Genomic DNA, 17,626 nt, shown 5'->3' on the forward strand with positions numbered 1-17,626 from the left:
TGAGAGTTGGTCCCAAGGGATACTTGCCAGTATTAGATGATACATTTTTTTAAAGCCTTTGCCATTTAGATATAAAAATCTTATTTCCTGTTGCTCTGAATAGTTAGTGATATTGCTATATTACTCTCTCTCTCTCTATATATATATATTTTAAACCATTTGCTTATTTTATTTTGTGAATTCCTTTATTCTTATCCTTTACCCATTTCCCATTGGTCTATTTATTTTTCCTATTGATTTGTAAGAGCCCTTTATATATGTTATCTGCTATGTTTGTTCAAAGTATAATTTTCCCAACTTATCACTTACCATTTAATTTTGTTTCAATTGCTGATTGGCATTCAGAATTTTTCCCTTTTTTTCCTCATTTTAATTAGTCAAATCTGGTAGACTTTTCCCTTGACAGTTTTTTTTTTCCCCATTTCCCTTGGGTATACGCAAATCTTCCTCACCCTTAGATGAAAATGTTCATATTTTTCTTCCAGTTTTGTTTAATGTCCTGTTTTAAACTTAACTCTTTAATCAATCCAAAATTCATTTTTTGTATCCGACAATACTGTTTCATCGTCTTTTCCCAAATTCACAATCTTCACGATAACACCCTTTGCTGCATAATCTGTTCTTTCTGTATAGGTTGCTAATTCTTTGTCAGGCAAGGGTTGATAAATACCAAAACCTAAAACATCACTCTTTCCTTTTCATATTTAGAGCAGAGAGAAGTAACTGCTGCTGGGACTCTTCCCTGCTGAGTGGAGGAAAAGCCTCAGCAACCCTATCAGGACTTCTTCACCTGAATGTTTACTGAGAGTCAGTTCTGCGCAAGCACTGTGCTAACAACAGGGATGGGGTGGGCAAGACCATCCAGAGGACTTCACATTGTAGTGGATGAGTCAGCCTTATAACCAACACTTAGGCCGTGACGGTATTTAACAAATAATTATATAAGGAAGATATTTAACAAGTAATTATACAATTACAAGCGTCATGACAAAGGAGGCACAGAGTGGCATGACAGCCTAATTAGGAGGGGAATTCTGCGCCAAACATTAATAGAATGGTGGGCCAAGAACAGTGTCCTTGAGATTAACCTGAGCTCTAAATGACAGATGGGGAGGGAAGACGTTTCAGGTGACATGGCGAACTAGGTAACCCAAAACCCCTTTCAATGGGATATATGTATACAATTTAATACACAAACATATATATATTTACGTATATATTTTACACAATATATGCATATTATATGCATATTATACAGACCTTATATATACAGTATATATTAACATATATATTATAAATATATACCTATGCCTATAATTATGTATTTAATACATATAATTATATATATATTTATAGTTTATATATATTATATGAATAAAACATAAGTTGGCATGAAAGCAAATCTACAAACATTAAAAGCAAATAAAAGTTGGAAAATTAGACTATAAGTAATTCCTGAACCCAAGTATTGCCCTGAAGGAAGCAGCCCTTGAACTTCTGCTTTCATTACCATGGGTGGAGTACAGGAGAGAGAAGATAAGGATGGTGGTCTGGCTTAATAAGGAGTCAGAGAGAAGACATCTGAACAAAATTAGGACCCCGAATTCTTTACTCTCTGAATAAAGGTAATCTAGAAATAAACTCAACCATCCAGAAGAGAAAAGCCAGGAAACACACTGGTGTTTAGCTTGATGACTAACTGTGGCTGGTTATGGGGGTGGAATCTTGAGAATTGGTACAATCCCTTGACGCTGTACCATCCAATGTGTGTGCTCTCAACTCAGGCTACCTGTTAGATCTGACAAACCTCAGAGAATTGAATTCAAAGTAATTAGGACTGACAGTGCCTCAGGCGGTTGGCAGCAATAAATGCAAACATTATTTCAGGCAAACACAGGATTACACCTCACTGATTTCACAAATCAGCATGGGATTTTACAGTGTTATGTGTGGGGTTAAAACCCAGACCCACAACCAGCTGAAGGGCTTCTTTCCTGTTTCCACCCCTTTCTAACCCAAATGTCCTGGCCAAATTGTCTCTAGTCTCAGGTTCCACATCTGCAAAATGGGATCATGATAGCACTAGTGTTAAAGGGTCATTGTGAGAATTAAATGAGATAATCCACATTAAATGCTTACAACTGTATCTGGTATGTGATAAATACCAAATAAATGTTGGCTATTATTGCTATTATTTTCTATGTGTATTGTTGCATACTATCTTTACTCTTTAGCTTATTAATATTTTCTCTATTGTTCATTATTAGATTTGCCAGTTGTTTGCCATTTTCTTATATACAGAACCAGCTTTCAAAATTTTAGTTTTCTGTTTTTCTTACTTCATGGACTTCTGCTGTTAACTTCCCTTCTGCTTTCCTCAGGTCCACACCACTGTTCTTGTCTAAATTACCAAGTGGAATGTGAGATTCATTTATCATCATCTTTGTTTTTGAGTAGTGAAAGCACTAAAGGCTATTAAAACATCTCCAGTGACAGCTCTGGGCACATGCCATAAACTTTACAGTGAAATGTTCTTCGTTTGCTATTTTCAGAGCAGGCTATGATTTTAGTTTTTATTTCCTTTTGGATTAAATAAGCATTTAGAAAAATTCTTCACCCTCTCCTAATTTCCAAGTATCTTGAACCACCCATTTAAAAGTTTGTTTCTTTTTTTTCAAAATTTTTTTAATTGAAGTATAGTTGATTTACAATGCTATGCCAATCTCTGCTGTACAGCAAAGTGACTCAGTTATACATATATAGACATACTTTTTTTTAAAATATTCTTTTCCATTATGGTTTATCACAGGATATTGAATATAGTTCCCTGTGCTCTACAGTAGGACCTTGTTGTTTATCCATTTTATATATAATAGTTTACATCTGCTCAACCCAAACTCCTAGTCCTTCCCTCCTCCAACTCCCCCTCCCTTGGCACAAATGAACCTATCTACAAAACAGAAACAGGGCTTCCCTGGTGGCGCAGTGGCTGGGGGTCCGCCTGCCGATGCAGGGGACGCGGGTTTGTGCCCCGGTCTGGGAGGATCCCACATGCCGCGGAGCGGCTGGGCCCATGAGCCATGGCCGCTGGGCCTGCGCGTCCGGAGCCTGTGCTCCGCGACGAAAGAGGCCACGGCAGTGAGAGGCCCGCGTATCACAAAAAAAAAAAAAACACACACACACAAAAAAACAAACAGACTCACAGACATAGAGAATAGGCTTAAAAGTCTGTTTCTGACATGTAGTTTTCCTACACTGTGGTCAAAACTGGGGCCTATATAATTTTTATGATTTGAATTTTAATGAGGTTTTCTCTGGCCCTCAATTTACGTAATTTTTTCATGAACACTTGAAAATCCATTTTTATTCCATTTGAAAAATCATTTTTATTCCATTTGATGGATATGAAATTTGATATCTATTGATATTGATTACAGTTTTAAAACTATCTTTGTCATTAACAATACAATTTGCGTTTTTAGTGGCTGAAACTCTCCCAATATACCCCATATTTCTATCAGTTTTTGCTTTATGTATTTGGAAGATTTCTACTTGGAAAATAGCTTGGCTAGTACATCCTCTTAGGGATATCACACTCATCAATTCAAAATTATTAATTTTATCTAATTAAATGTGTTTAATTATATTTGTGTTCATCTGCAATTAACGTATCTTTACTGTATTTGTCTTTGTAAGTCTGAGACACATTATAAATTTTATTTTTAAACTTTATAATTTATTTTAGGTGTGTTTCTTAAAGATAGTAAGCACACAGTTAAGATAGCACTATTTAATCAAGCATCAGTTTTGTCCAACAATAGAAGAGTTTAAAGCATTTATATTTATTAAAAGAAATGATGCTGGTTTTGCATCTGGAATAGTATTTTACGCATTATTTTTCAGCTTTGAGAAAAAATTTAAACACATTACCATCAGCCCTTTTATTTTTTTTTTTTTAACTTATTTTTATTTTTTGGCCATTTCGCCCGGCATGTGGGATCTTAGTTCCCCAACCAGAGATCGAACCATCACCCCCTGCGGTGGAAGCGTGGAGTCTTAACCACTGGACCGCCAGGGAAGTCCCTACAATCAGCCCTTTTAAATGTACAATTCAACAAAAGTATAGTCTGCAACTGCTACAGCAATCACTTCATGGAACAATTCCATCAGCCCCAAAAGTTTCCTCATGCCCCTTTGAAGGAAATCCCCACCACACTGCCATTTGGCCCCCAGTAACTTCTGATCTTCTTTCAAGAATTTCATGTAAATGAAATGATGTAACATGCAGTCTTTCTGTCTGGCTTTTGTCACTTAGCATACCACTCTTGAGATTCATTCATACTGTTACATGTGTCATACGTTTCATTGCCGAATAACATTCCATTGAATGGATATACTACCGTTGTTTTCTACAACTGACGGACACTCAAGTTCTATGAATAAAGCTATGTATATTCACACACAAATTTTCTTGTGCATGCACATTTTTATTTCTCTTGGATGAACACCCAGGAGTGGAATCGTTGAGCCATATTGTGAGTACGTGTTTAACTTCTTAAGAAACTAACAAACTGTTTTCCAAAGTGGTTGAACCATTTTATACTTCCACCAACCATGTATGAGAGTCCTGGCTGTTCCACATTCTCACCAACACTTTTCATTGTAAGTCTTTTTAATCTTAGCCATGGTAGTGAGTGTGAAGTAGTATCCCATGATGATCTCAATTTGCATTTCCCTGATGACTAACAACGCTGAGCATTCTACAGGGATTTACTGGCTATCCCTGTCTTCTCTGGCGATGTGTCCCTTACAATATGTTGCCCATTTTCAAACTGAGTCATTGGTCTTCTTGTTATTGTTTAAGAGTTCTCTCTCTATATATTCCAGATATAAAACTTTTGTCAGACATCTGCTCTGCAAGTATTTTCTTCCAGTCTGTGGCTTGTCATTTTATTAATGTCTTTGGAAGAACAAAAACTATCAGTTTAGATGAAGTCCGATTTATCAGTATCTTTTCTTAGTTTGTGGTTTTCGTATCCTAGTGAAGAAATCTTTGACTAACCTGAAGTCACTACGATTTTCTCCTCTGCTTCCTTCTACTGTTCTGTATTTGTAGCTCTTACATTGACGGGTGAGATTCAAGTTAATTTTTGCATATGGTATATAGTGAAGGTCAAAATTCATTTTTCCCCATATGGACATCCAATATTTTTCTCATTGTCTTTGCTTCCTACCTATCTTATGTAGAGTTTCTTTCATCTGCAATAATCATCTCTAATAACTTAGTCTTAAATCTATTTATAACTTTACCAGCGGTCACCTTTGAACTTTCCAGAAACATCTTTTTTTCCCTGATGATCAGAATGAAGGGCTAAAAAAACATACCATCTGAGTTACCCCACAAAACAGCAGAAATTTAGCAGCTTTTAAATCCAACACACTTCTGAGGCTGTTTCAAAATGTCTGTGATCATCTGGTTATTTGTATGCTTGTAAGAGCAACTTTTGGCATCTGCATTCAGCTTTGCAACTGACTTAAAACAATTATTTACAGATCACTCCATGTGTAACTTCTTCCAGTACATACTGCCTGCCCCTTTAGAACAAGACCTCTTCCATTTGTGAATATTCATTTTGATTACTTTTTTGGTTGGCTGGCAAGTAACTGATGATTCTTTCTTCAAGAAGTATAATACACTGGTGCATATTGTGTGAGCACTTGCATAACGTATCTTTTGTGTTTTTTTCCTGTTGCCTTTATACATGAGAGAACTTGGCTGGTATTCTCAGGTCTCTGTCTTGCTCAAAACTCTGTAGACACTTTATTAGCACATAATAAAGTGCTTTATTAGGACTTTATTATTAGAGTGAGAATTTTTATTCTTCAAACACAGAATGGTTCCCTCCACCTCTTACCCTTGCATTATAAGGTTGCCTTAGAGAAGACGCTCTACCCCTAGTCCACAGCCATCAACCGTACGTGGTTGTTGAGCCCGTGAAATGCAGCTGTCCAAGGTGGGACACATAAGACATACGCTGGACTTCAAAGACTTAGTGTGGAAAAAAAAAAGTGTGCAACATATCTCATCAGTAATTTTTAAAATATTGATCAATATATTTTAGATGTACAGGATTAAATAAAATGTATTATTAAAATTCACTTCACTTGTTTCACTTTGCTTTTGCAAATATGGCTACTAGAAATTTTTTAATTACGCATGATTCATCATTACAGTTCTATTGGATGGCATTACACAAGAGTCAGACGACTTGGATTCACAGTTTAGTTCCACAGTACTGAGTAATTTCAACAAGTCTCTTTTATAAGCCTCTATTTCCTCATCTGGAAATGGGTGAAAATAATTATACTCACCTCAAGGCTTATTGGGGGGATAAAATAAGATTATGCATGTGAAGCTATTAAGTTCATACATAATCAACTCTTATTAAAGAGAGCTATTCTTAAAGGAAGAATTTTTTTGTTCTTTATAATTTAAATATTTTTCTAATAGACTGGGAGAAAATATTTGCAAATGATGTGATTGACAAGGGCTTTATTTCCAAACAGTCATGCAACTCAGTAACCAAAAAACAAACAACCCAATCAAAAAATGAGCAGAAAACCGAAATAGACATTTCTGCAAAGAAAACATACAGATGGCCAACAGGCACAAGAAAAGATGCTCGATGTTCCTAATTATTAGAGAAATGCAAATCAAAACTCTAATGAGGTACCACCTCACACCTGTCAGAATGGCCATCATTAAAAAGTCTACAAATAACAAATGCTAGAGAGGGTGTGGAGAAAAGGGAACCCTCCTACACTGTTGGTGGGAATGGAAATTGGTGCAGCCACTACGGAAAACAGTATGGAGGTTTCTCAAAAAACTAAAAATAGACTTGCCATATAATCCTGCCATTCCTGGGCATATATCTGGACAAAACTAAAACCTGAAAACATACATGTACCCCAGTGTTCACTGCAGCACTATTTACAATAGCCGAGACATGGAGACAACCTAAATGTCCATCAACAGATGAATGGATAAAGAAGATGTGGTACATATATACAATGGAATACTATTCAGCCATAAAAAAGAACAAAATAATGCCATCTGCAGCAACATGGATGGACCTAGAGATTATCATACCAAGTGAAGTAAGAGAGAAAAGAACAAATATCATATGATATCACTTATATGTGGAATCTAAAATATGACACAAATGAACTTACCTATGACATAAAAAGAGACTCACAGACAAAGACAACAGATCTGTGGTTGCCAGCAGGGATGGGACATGGGGGAGGGATGGATTCAGAGTTTGGGATTAGCAGATGCAAACTATTATATAGAGAATGGATAAACAACAAGGTCCTACTGTAGAGCACAGGGAACTATTGATATATTCAATATCCTATTATAAATCATAATGGAAAAGAATATGAAAAAGAATACATATACACATATATATAACTGAAGCACTTTGTTATACAGTAGAAATTAACACAACATTGTAAATCAACTATACTTCAATAAAATAAATAAAAAACTTTTTTCTAGGGTATATAGCCTGATGTGGGCAACTTACCACTGATTTTACCTGGATTGTAAGGGCCCCTTTTGATCTACATGCATAGAATTCTTTTTAGCTTGTGACAATTTTTTTTGTATTTCATCAGACTCTGGAGGGACCATCCAACACCTTGACTCTGAAGCGCCTGCAGCCCTTAATTTTCATTAGCTTCTCACCAGCTCAGCCACTCCAGCCCAGGGTAACGTGTCAAAATGTACCTCCTCTGAAACACATTTTCGAAGCTCTAACATTTCACTCCCCAAACCCAGCCTTTTATCCTTTCAAAACACTTGGATAAAAACTCCTGCTCTCGCTGTAGAAATTTTCCAACCTCACCATCATCTCCAGCTGACTTTGCTCACTACTTTCTCACTGTCCATCAAATACCTCTGGTCTCTCTTTTTCTCTCTTCTTTTTTTTTGGTGGGGGGCGTCCAACTCATATTCCAAAACCCATCATTATACCTACTCTCTTGAATCACTGAAGTTGTTCAACTCAAATTCTGTACAAATAAGACCTGTGGTACCAGAGAATAACACTGCACTGAAGTCCAAGAGAACGAGATTTCAGCATCACTTAGACCTCTGATTAGCAGCATTCTGCTGGTACCTTTGGTAAGTTCCTTATTAACCAAAGAAAACATTTGCTGTTTCTATAGCATGGGATTCTTGAAAAGACACAATGAAATCAGGTTCAGGAAAGCATTTCCTTCTTTATCAAGGAGAACGGACGAGAAGACCACAGCAATGCAAGTGGAAAGGGATCAATGCTCAAGATGAGGAAAAGGTGGCTCAGGGGACACTAAACTGCTTTAAATGAGTTTAAGTCTGAGCTCCAGGAGGGGCATGTCACATACACAGATCTGGAACAACTGTTATATTCTGAAGAACCATAGAGAATGGTAGACATAAGAGATAGAGAAAAAAGTGAGCCCATTCAAGGAAGGTAAAAACTCAGAAACCACTTATCAGGTTACCGCGTCAGAGGATAAATTTAAGTGTCAACTAGGCTCCCAGCACTGCCATTCGGATTATAGTTGAAGGCACGGGGATGATAAGGAGAAGACTTAGTAGATATGCTAGGTCCTCAAACACCTGGCTGACCTACTCTGCAGACCCCAAACAGAGCTCATGCATTTTCTGGGAGCCATCATTGGCCAGGCTGTATCCTAAACATTGGGCTTAAAGAAAAAAGTGACAGGCCTTGCCCTCTCGGTTCTCACAGTCTAGTATGGAAGGCAGACAAGTGACCAGACAATGATATACACACTCACATTCAGTCTTTCTTAATGCTCAGGACCAATGGGGGCGGGAGGGGGATTAAAAAGATGAAGATTTCAGTACAGCACAAGGTGAACATTTCTAATCGAGTTTCTAAATATGGAACAAGGTCCTTTGGGAGGTAATGATCTCTTATCTCTGGAAGGACTCAAAAGCAGAAGATTAATGACCATTTACATAGAATATTATAGAAGAAAGTGGAAGGTTATGCCAGATGAATGCCAAGTTCCTTCCTAATTAAGATTCTGTGATTTTCAAAAGGGGACAGAGCCCATTCATTAGGACACTCCATTACATAAAGAGACATTTGCCTGTGTACAAAGTGAATTGTACAACTGACACAGAAAGGTTCTTTTCTAACACAGATTACAATTTCTGTTAGTTGTCTACAATGTTCCATGTCTGATATTTAAAAGCCAAAGATCAGTCTTCTGAATACGGAAAAGTACGTTACGCATTTCACTGATCCACCTCTGTTCTGTGATCTCGCGCTCACTAGCGGAGAGAGAAGCCTAACACAAAGGCCCGAGGTGCATTGCAGTCCTTACAGAACCAGCTCTCCCATTCAACAACCATGCAGATAATCCAGGAACCAGTAAAGCAGTAAGGAAAATGGGAAAATGCCAACTTTTCCAGACCTGGACATAATACGTAACCTCAGCCAGCCCTCCTGTATAATGTTTGACCCACAAGGAGAGAAAGAACTAGAGCCTAAATCCATAAACTATTCTAGAAAAACAACCTAAAACATGTGCCCTCTGATGAGCGGTCAGCCGTCGTTTGTTCCTTTGCTGTAGAGGAAGAGAAGGTGTGTGTGGACGTGGTAGGTTTGGAAAAGAGAAGATTGAACAGGTTAATCACAGCCATCTGCAAATATACCAAAGAGGAAGGGAAGGAAATAGAATCTGTTGAGGGCCTACTATGTGCCAAGCATCATGCTTTCCATGACAAAACCTCAGTTTTACCAATAAAGGGGAGCTAGAGCCACCAACGTGGAAAGATGATAAGTTCTCTGTGTTACTCTCATCATTACCATCTTACTGGTGAAACTGGACAAGGCAATTCTAAAGGCCACCTGGCTTCATTTCTTTCTTCTGCAGGGCATCTCCGAGCAGATCCTACCCTCTATGAGAGACACATGTCCCAGAGCTTCCGTCTCTCCTCTGCAGGTCAAGTCTAATTGGAACTGCTCCAGCCCGTGCGGGTATCTGGTCACTGCAATGGAAGCTCGGCCACCGCCAAGTGTGTGGTCCCTTTGAACTATACTCCAGGCCTGGATCATAAAATCCAGATCCAGTTTGGAGAAGAGTCATATGTGAGATTTGGGGCAACTTGCTTAACCCTCACTGGGCCTCATTTGTCAAAAACTAGCTATGAGTATTGGGTTTCTTTTTAACCCTGAGACCCTATGAGTTCATGTCATTATCAATCCCTCCCAACTGAAAATGCCCATCACTCAGGAGGCATATCTTCCGAGGAACCAGATGGGGCGGGCAGTAGTGTCTCCATCCCCCAGTGAGAGGAACAATAGAAGTCTGTCTCCCAAAGGACAGCAGGTGCTGAAAGACGGCAGTTATCTAAGAGAACCTCTACAATACTCCAAAGGGACCAGCACAAAGGCAACTGAGTGTGAGTAGGACGGCAACTTTTAGAGTCAGCCATCAATGTTTTCTGTGACCACAGCCCTGAATCCCACTTCATAATCTTTCTGATGCTGGTAATGAGCGGGCATCAGGTCTAAGAGAAAAGGAGATAAATGAGGGCTCCCAGCTAGACAGGGGAATCATGAAACAGCCCCGGCGCCAGCCACTTCCCTTCATGAGCTCGGGATCATCCTCACCCCAGTGGTGGCCTGGGGGTGACTTCCCGGGCCAACTAGGAGCAAGAGCAAAGGCTGCTGGGCATGCAGGGCCCCGTCTGAACACTGGCAAATATCTCGCTGATTTAAGGCAAACTGTCCAGAGTGGTGACTGTTTAGTTTAGAAAATGATCCTTGGATGGCAGTGATGGGGCTGTCCCAGCCCTCAGCGGCATCATTAGTGAGACATACTTTGGTCCCCAGCAGGAAGGCCACTCGCTGCAGGCCTTTAAATGGAGGGGTCATGCTTAACGCATTTATTCTTCAGGAACAACCAGAAAAAGAACACCACCGAGAGCTCAGAGGACCCTTGTCTAGACACAATTATAGCATCTTAGCTTAAAAACAGGCCACAGAGAAGGAACCAGAACACAGGAGAAAGAACATGGATTATGGAGTCAGTTCTGGGTTTTAATCCCAGCTCTACCACGTACTAGCTATGCATGTGACTTGGGCTTATTTAACCTCCCTAAGCCTCAGTTTCCTTATCTGTATAATGGGGATCATAATAGGACCGATCCACAGAGTTACTGTGAGCGTTCCATGAGAGAACCATGTAAACATAGAAAAGAAAGCGTTCCATGTATAGCACAGGTTACACCACAGCCTATGGGGTCCAGAGTCACTGAAAACAGGAATCTTGAGTTCAAGTGCAATTCAACAGTGGCAGCTTCAGCCAGTGGCTGCAACCCACGTCCCCCTCCTTTCCTTCAGATCCATCCCACCTCCGTGTCTACTGAATCACACAATCATGCATCTCATATCATTTCATTTGGAAAGGGAAAAATCAAATAGCTGCCTTGGCATTTATTAGCTGCCTGATCTTAGGCAAACATCCTTCAACTCCGAGCTTCAATTTATAAACTGCCTGTGAGATGGAGGTAATGAAACTCCTCTCTCCAGCCCACAGGGTGGTCCTGAGAAGTGAGTGAGAGCATGCCGCCACCTGCAAAGCTCCCCACAGAAAGAAGTCATCGTCCCTGTCCTGCTGCTCCCCTCCCCTGGTGACAGGAGCTGCATGTCCTGGGTAGAGTTTGGGGCACCCAGGGCCGGTAGCCTGTTGATCTGGGGCCTCGGAAGCTGGAAATGAATGGGCCACATAAACATCAGAAAGACCAGTGAGCGTTTCACAGGCCACAGGGACGAGCAGGCTGAGCCTTCACTGTTTGCAAATCCGCACTAACTGGTCATTACAGAGAGAAGCACACCAGTCCAGCGCGAATTTCTCACAGCTCATTTTTTTTTTTTTTTTTTTTTTTTGCGGTATGCTGCCTCTCACTGTTGCGGCCTCTCCCATTGCGGAGCACAGGCTCCGGACGCGCAGGCTCAGCGGCCATGGCTCACGGGCCCAGCCGCTCCGTGGCATGTGGGATCTTCCCAGACCGGGGCACGAACCCGTGTCCCCTGCATCGGCAGGCGGACTCTCAACCACAGCGCCACCAGGGAAGCCCTCACAGCTCATTTTTAATCATGCACTGATCCTTCATAACTTCCTTTCCCCTATTACTCCATTCTCCAGTGCTAACAGATAGAATAAGGGGCCCACAGGAGTATCTCTGAGAAACGCCATTTCCAACAGCTGTACAAAGCGATTTCTCATTCCTATCGGGGGAGGCCGTCTTACGTGTCTGCTGACGCTACCATCCGACATGCTTCCTGGATGCAAGTAAAGAACACAGCACCACTCCCTGTCATCATCCATCCCTTCTCTAATGCCATCTAATGGATGGTGTTTCAGTGTGTTCCCTTCCTGGTTTACCTGTCATGGAAAGACACTCCACCTGTCCCACAGCTGCTCTTGGGATGTTAAGGTGGGTTGGCACAGACGGAGCTTCCTCATCTATGCCACTGCAGGGTCACTGGTAGACAAATACCTGGCTGTCTGCCCATGCCCTGAGCCACAAGGGGCCTCAGGAATGTGGTGAACCCTGACAATGATCAAGAAACTCCTTCCTCAACCTAAATGTCCATTGACAGATGAATGAATAAAGAAGATGTGGTACATATATACAATGGAATATTACTCAGCCATAAAAGAGAATGAAATAATGCCATTTGCAGCAACATGGGTGCAACTAGAGATTATCATACTAAGCAAAGTAAATCAAAGAGAAAGACAAATACCATATATCACTTACATGTGGAATCTAAAATATGACATAAATGAACCTACCTATAAAACAAACAGACTCACAGATATAGAAAACAGACTGGTGGCGGCCAAGGGAGATGGGGTTGGGGGAGGGATGGAGTAGAAGCATGGGGGGAGCAGATGTAAGCTATTACATACAGAATGGATAAACAAGGTCCTACTGTATAGCACAGGGAACTATATTCAATATCCTATGATAAACCATAATGGAAAAGAATATTAAAAAAGAATGTATATATATATGTATAACTGAATCACTTTGCTGTACAGCAGAGATTAACATGACATTGTAAATCAACTATACTTCAATTAAAAAAAACAAAACAAAACTGAAACCTCTCCCTAATGGCTTCATGTCTCTTAGGCACCCAATGCTGACTTTACTGTGTATCATTCATTTAGCAAATGTTTTCATAGGTGAGGCATCATCACGGTTTAGGTTTGTTGAGCAGGTGTTAAGCTTACAAGGTGATGAAAAACAGACAGGATCCCAGCTCTTTCGGAGCCTACACTCTAGGGGAGACAGACATTTACCAGCTCATTACACAAAGGCGTGAAAGCTTACACTCCGCAGCGAGTTTACTGAAGGACCGTACGTGAGCCTCTGAGAAGGCACAACAGAGAAGCCCCTTTGCGATGATGAAGGCAGGGAAGGTTTCCTTGTGTACATGGAGCTTAAGCAGGAGAACGTGGACTCAATTAGCGATGGGGGAGAGCAGGCTGAGAGTACAACAGAGAGAAGAAATGACTTGTGCAAAGGCCCCCAGCGGAAGGGAAGGAGCAGAGCAGACTAGAAGATCCAGTGGGGAAGCAATGGTGCTAACAGTAGACGACTAAGTCAGGAGGAGGTAGGAGCCAGACTGTGCAGAAAAACTCGACTCAGTTAAGGACTGTGGTCTCCATCTTAGTAGCATCCAGAAATCACTGAAGGTTTTACACAGAGCACGGGGAAGGTGTGGTTGGGCTTGCCTTTGGAAAGCCTGACTCATGCTACTGATGGAGAACAGATGTGGGTGAGGAGACGTGAGCGGAGGAGAAGGGAAAAGGCTTCTCTGGGAAAACAAAGCAAAACAAAAAACTGCTGTTGTGTTGGCGACAGAGCATGCAGGCTTAGACAAGGATGGTAGCAGGGGGAGACGAAGACTAGCTAGGACCTCAAATGGCCAGATGCTCGGAGAGAGAAAGGGACCCATCGAAGGCAAACTCGGTTCTGGATAAGCAGCTAAGTAGGTGGTGGTGTTAGGTTCCAGGAGAGGCTCAGGTTGGGGGGGGGAGTGGGCACACCACGGTTTAGACTTGTTGAGCAGAATTATGTATAAATTATGATGACTGTTTTCATGAATAATGGAAAAATTATGTTTTACAAAATGCCTTCATACTCACTGTCCTTACCAGATTCTGACAACTGCCTCACGGAATACAGGACTGTGGGTGATAGATGTTTTAAGAGGTGGGGAAATAAAATGCAGATGGTAGGGACATTGCATGGCAGAGTCAGCAGCAGAAGGCAGGGTCAAGGGCAGGACTCTGGAGACGATATCCTTTAGGACACATCAGATTGTTGTTGTTTTCTAATTCTTATTTTTTAAGCCATGGAGTCCTCAATTCAAATGGATAAAACTCCAGTGTGTAAACATAATGCATACCTGGATTCACGTGGGCATGAGGGAGTCAGAGCCCTCGTCTTCCCCCACACCAGTCCCCTCCTTTCCTCCAAGACCCTGAGGAAGCCTTGGGGTTCCCGGGGGCAGCTTACAGGCCACCGTGCCTTACCTTTAAACCTCCCAGCTGCCCTGTGGGCCTTCAATCAAGAGCCTTTTAATCCTATATTGCCATGGCTGCAAAGGGGAATGAGGGATTGTCAAGAACCTGCTGCATTTCAGGCACGGCTGGGCCTTCACGTGAGTTATCTGATTTAATCCAGTATCTTCTCCCACAGCTGGCAGGGTTCCACCCATTTTCAGCTGCTCAAGCCAAGGCTCAGAACCCAAATCAGATATTAGCTCTTTAATGGCAAGATGCGAAATGAAGCTGGGGTTTTCAACTACTTCGTGTTTCCTCAAAGAGCAGAGGGGGTGCAGGCTTGCACAGGGCACAGACACAGGACTGCTCTAAGAGAGAACACGCACGCTGTGCCAGACGTGGCCCCCTCCCCTCCTGCTGCTTTTCCCCATGGTGTTGGCCCTCAGACCCCGGGAGACAGAGTGGCTTGCTTTCACCTTAATTAGTGCAGCAATTTGCTAAATTTTGTTTTTCCCTTTTTAAGAGTGTTAATCAGTTTTAGCTCAGAATAGATTGGAATGGCACACAAATTACCACGACAATCCCCAAATGCTAAATTCTGAACATCTCGATCAACCTCAGAGCCTGAAATATGGGAAAATGAGAAACTTCGGCCAACATCTTTGTGATCTATTTAAAATGCTATGGCTCTGAAATGAAAAGATAATGGCTTTATGAGGTTTAGACCAAGCAATGTGCTAAAATCTGCCTCATGTCTAGGTGTTTAGTCCTTCCCAAGGTGACTGGAGACAGAGCTGCAACGGTTTCTGCAAAGTGACATGTTCCACTAATAACAGCAATTAGTTAAATCCACAAGCATTACAGGGTACCAACAAATGCGCCAGAAATACAGAAAAGAACAAGATGTGCTCCCAGCCCCGTCCCGTTAAGAAGGTTCTAAACTAAAGCAGTCGACGGGCAAGTGAACAGAAAACGTCCTCCTCTTTCCTGGAGGAGTCATGGGACGTTCTCAGAGGGGGTAGCCATGGAGCTGAGTCCTAAAGGATGAGTGGGAGGTGTGACAGTAGCTGGAAGGGTGTGTCAGATAGAAGGAACAGCAGAAGCAAACGCTCAAACGTAGGAGGGAGGGCAGAGAGCCCAGAGGTGGTTTCTTCGAGCTGAGTAATAAGCAAATTTGCAGGAATGGCCAGAGATGCGACTGGAAGAAGAGTCAAGAGCCAGAACGTGCAGGACTTTTAAATCAGACCGTGAACCTCAAGCCTGATGCAGACCACGTGATACCACAGGAGGATTTCTTTATTATTCTTTTTTTTTTTTTTTTTTTTTGTGGTACGCGGGCCTCTCACTGTTGTGGCCTCTCCCATTGCGGAGCACAGGCTCCGGAGGCGCAGGCTCAGCGGCCATGACTCACGGGACCAGCCGCTCCGCGGCATGCGGGATCTTCCCGGACTGGGGCACGAACCCGCGTCCCCTGCATCGGCAGGCGGACCCTCAACAACTGCACCACCAGGGAAGCCCCCACAGGAGGATTTTAAGCAAGGGAATGACGTGGCCAAATGAGTCTCCCTTGGTTGAAACCCTCTGGCCCAACATAATCCTTAATATTTATTCAACATAGTCTTTTAAAGCACATTCACACATGTTCTCTCATTTGAGCCCCTTAATGACTCCATGAGGTTGGTGTTATAAGTACATTTCTACTCATGAAAAAACAGATCCAAAGGTATAGCCTGTTTACTTTGTGTCTTATGACCAGTAAATGACAACATACGAATTCAAACACAGGCCTGTTGGACTCAGCGCTGACCTCACCGGGTAACAGAATTCTCTAGATATTGGCCACCATAGGCCTTCTTTAGATACGGACCAGGCCAGTAGCCTCCAGCCTCCACAGAAAGCCTTGGTGGCCAGAACTGCACAGACCAACACGCATTCTGTGCTCAAGAAATGGTTGCTTTAATGCTTCAGATAATCAAATCAGATTCAAGTGGCAAACACCCTCAGTTATACCCTGGACGTCTCCAGTTTGCGAGCTGAGATGTCTGCCTTTGCTGCTGTCTACTAAACCATAAACAAGAAAAGCAACCTGCTTGATCTCCCTTCCCACCGGTACCTTGAGCTCATCCGCGTTGTAGAAGTCTACTCGCACGGCAGGCACCATCCAGGTCTGGAAGAGCGTCGCCAGGATCTGCTCGGCGATGGAGTCGGCGATGACGTGGAAATGCAGGGGGTTCCGCCTGTGGGCAGGGAGCGGAGGAGAGTCAGGAGGGAGAACCAAGGCCGCAGAGACACGCTCTTACCAGCTGGTAACGTGTGGCCAGTTTCTAACAGCAGTGATGAAGGACAATCAGGCACGTTACCTACTGGAGAGGACGTCAGAGCTGAAGAGAGAAGATGTCTCATCCAACCTCAGGATTTCAGAGACGTGGCCACCAAGGACCAATGAGGGTAGAATCCCTGGTGACATTCAATGCAAGCCAACCGCCATACCTGTTACTAGGGCATCTGTGTTTCTAAAAATCTTAAGTAGAGCATGTGTAACAATTTGGTCAACGCTTTATCTTTACCACCTGGATGTACCGGCGTCAGTGCAGAAGCACGTGGACAAAGGATGAGGTCTTTGGACCAGCTGTGCGGAGCGGGTAACGCACTTCTCCCCCAGCACAGCACTAAGTCCTATCTTCTGCCTGTTCCTCCCCGAAAGAGAAACAGGCAGCCACGATGGCATCACCTGGGGCTCCCATAACTGAGTGTCAGCCCACCCTCACTCGTAATATTTCTAAAGCCTTTATTCATTCTACCTCAGTTGACCCGCTGTTACACTGAGCCAGCACCCAAAATACAAACCAGCAGTACACAAGGGCAAAGCTTCCAATTCAAACGGAAATGGGTTCGAAGCCTAGATCTGGCATCTATCAGGGGAGGACTTCGAGCATGTCACTTATACCTCTGCACTGCTGCTTCTTCATTCTGCAAAATGTGAAAAACCTCCTCTACGGGCTACTGGGTCAGTTAGATG

General features: G+C 42.3%; 1 protein-coding gene across 1 annotated transcript in view; it reads right to left on the bottom strand.

Annotated features, from left to right (window-relative positions):
• The window catches only part of LARGE1 (LARGE xylosyl- and glucuronyltransferase 1), a gene marked incomplete at its 3' end in the record, with an annotated part of 588,892 nt that overhangs the window by 266,293 nt on the left and 304,973 nt on the right, over positions 1-17,626 (bottom strand). Inside the window, exon 5 of the mRNA XM_082850531.1 lies at positions 16,721-16,844. Within this exon, the coding sequence (XP_082706657.1) occupies positions 16,721-16,844 (124 nt within the window). The remainder of the gene's footprint in view (positions 1-16,720; positions 16,845-17,626) is intronic.

This window comes from Leucopleurus acutus (assembly GCF_964270905.1).
Source record: "Leucopleurus acutus genome assembly, chromosome: 11".
NCBI classification, from domain to species: Eukaryota; Metazoa; Chordata; class Mammalia; order Artiodactyla; family Delphinidae; genus Leucopleurus; species Leucopleurus acutus.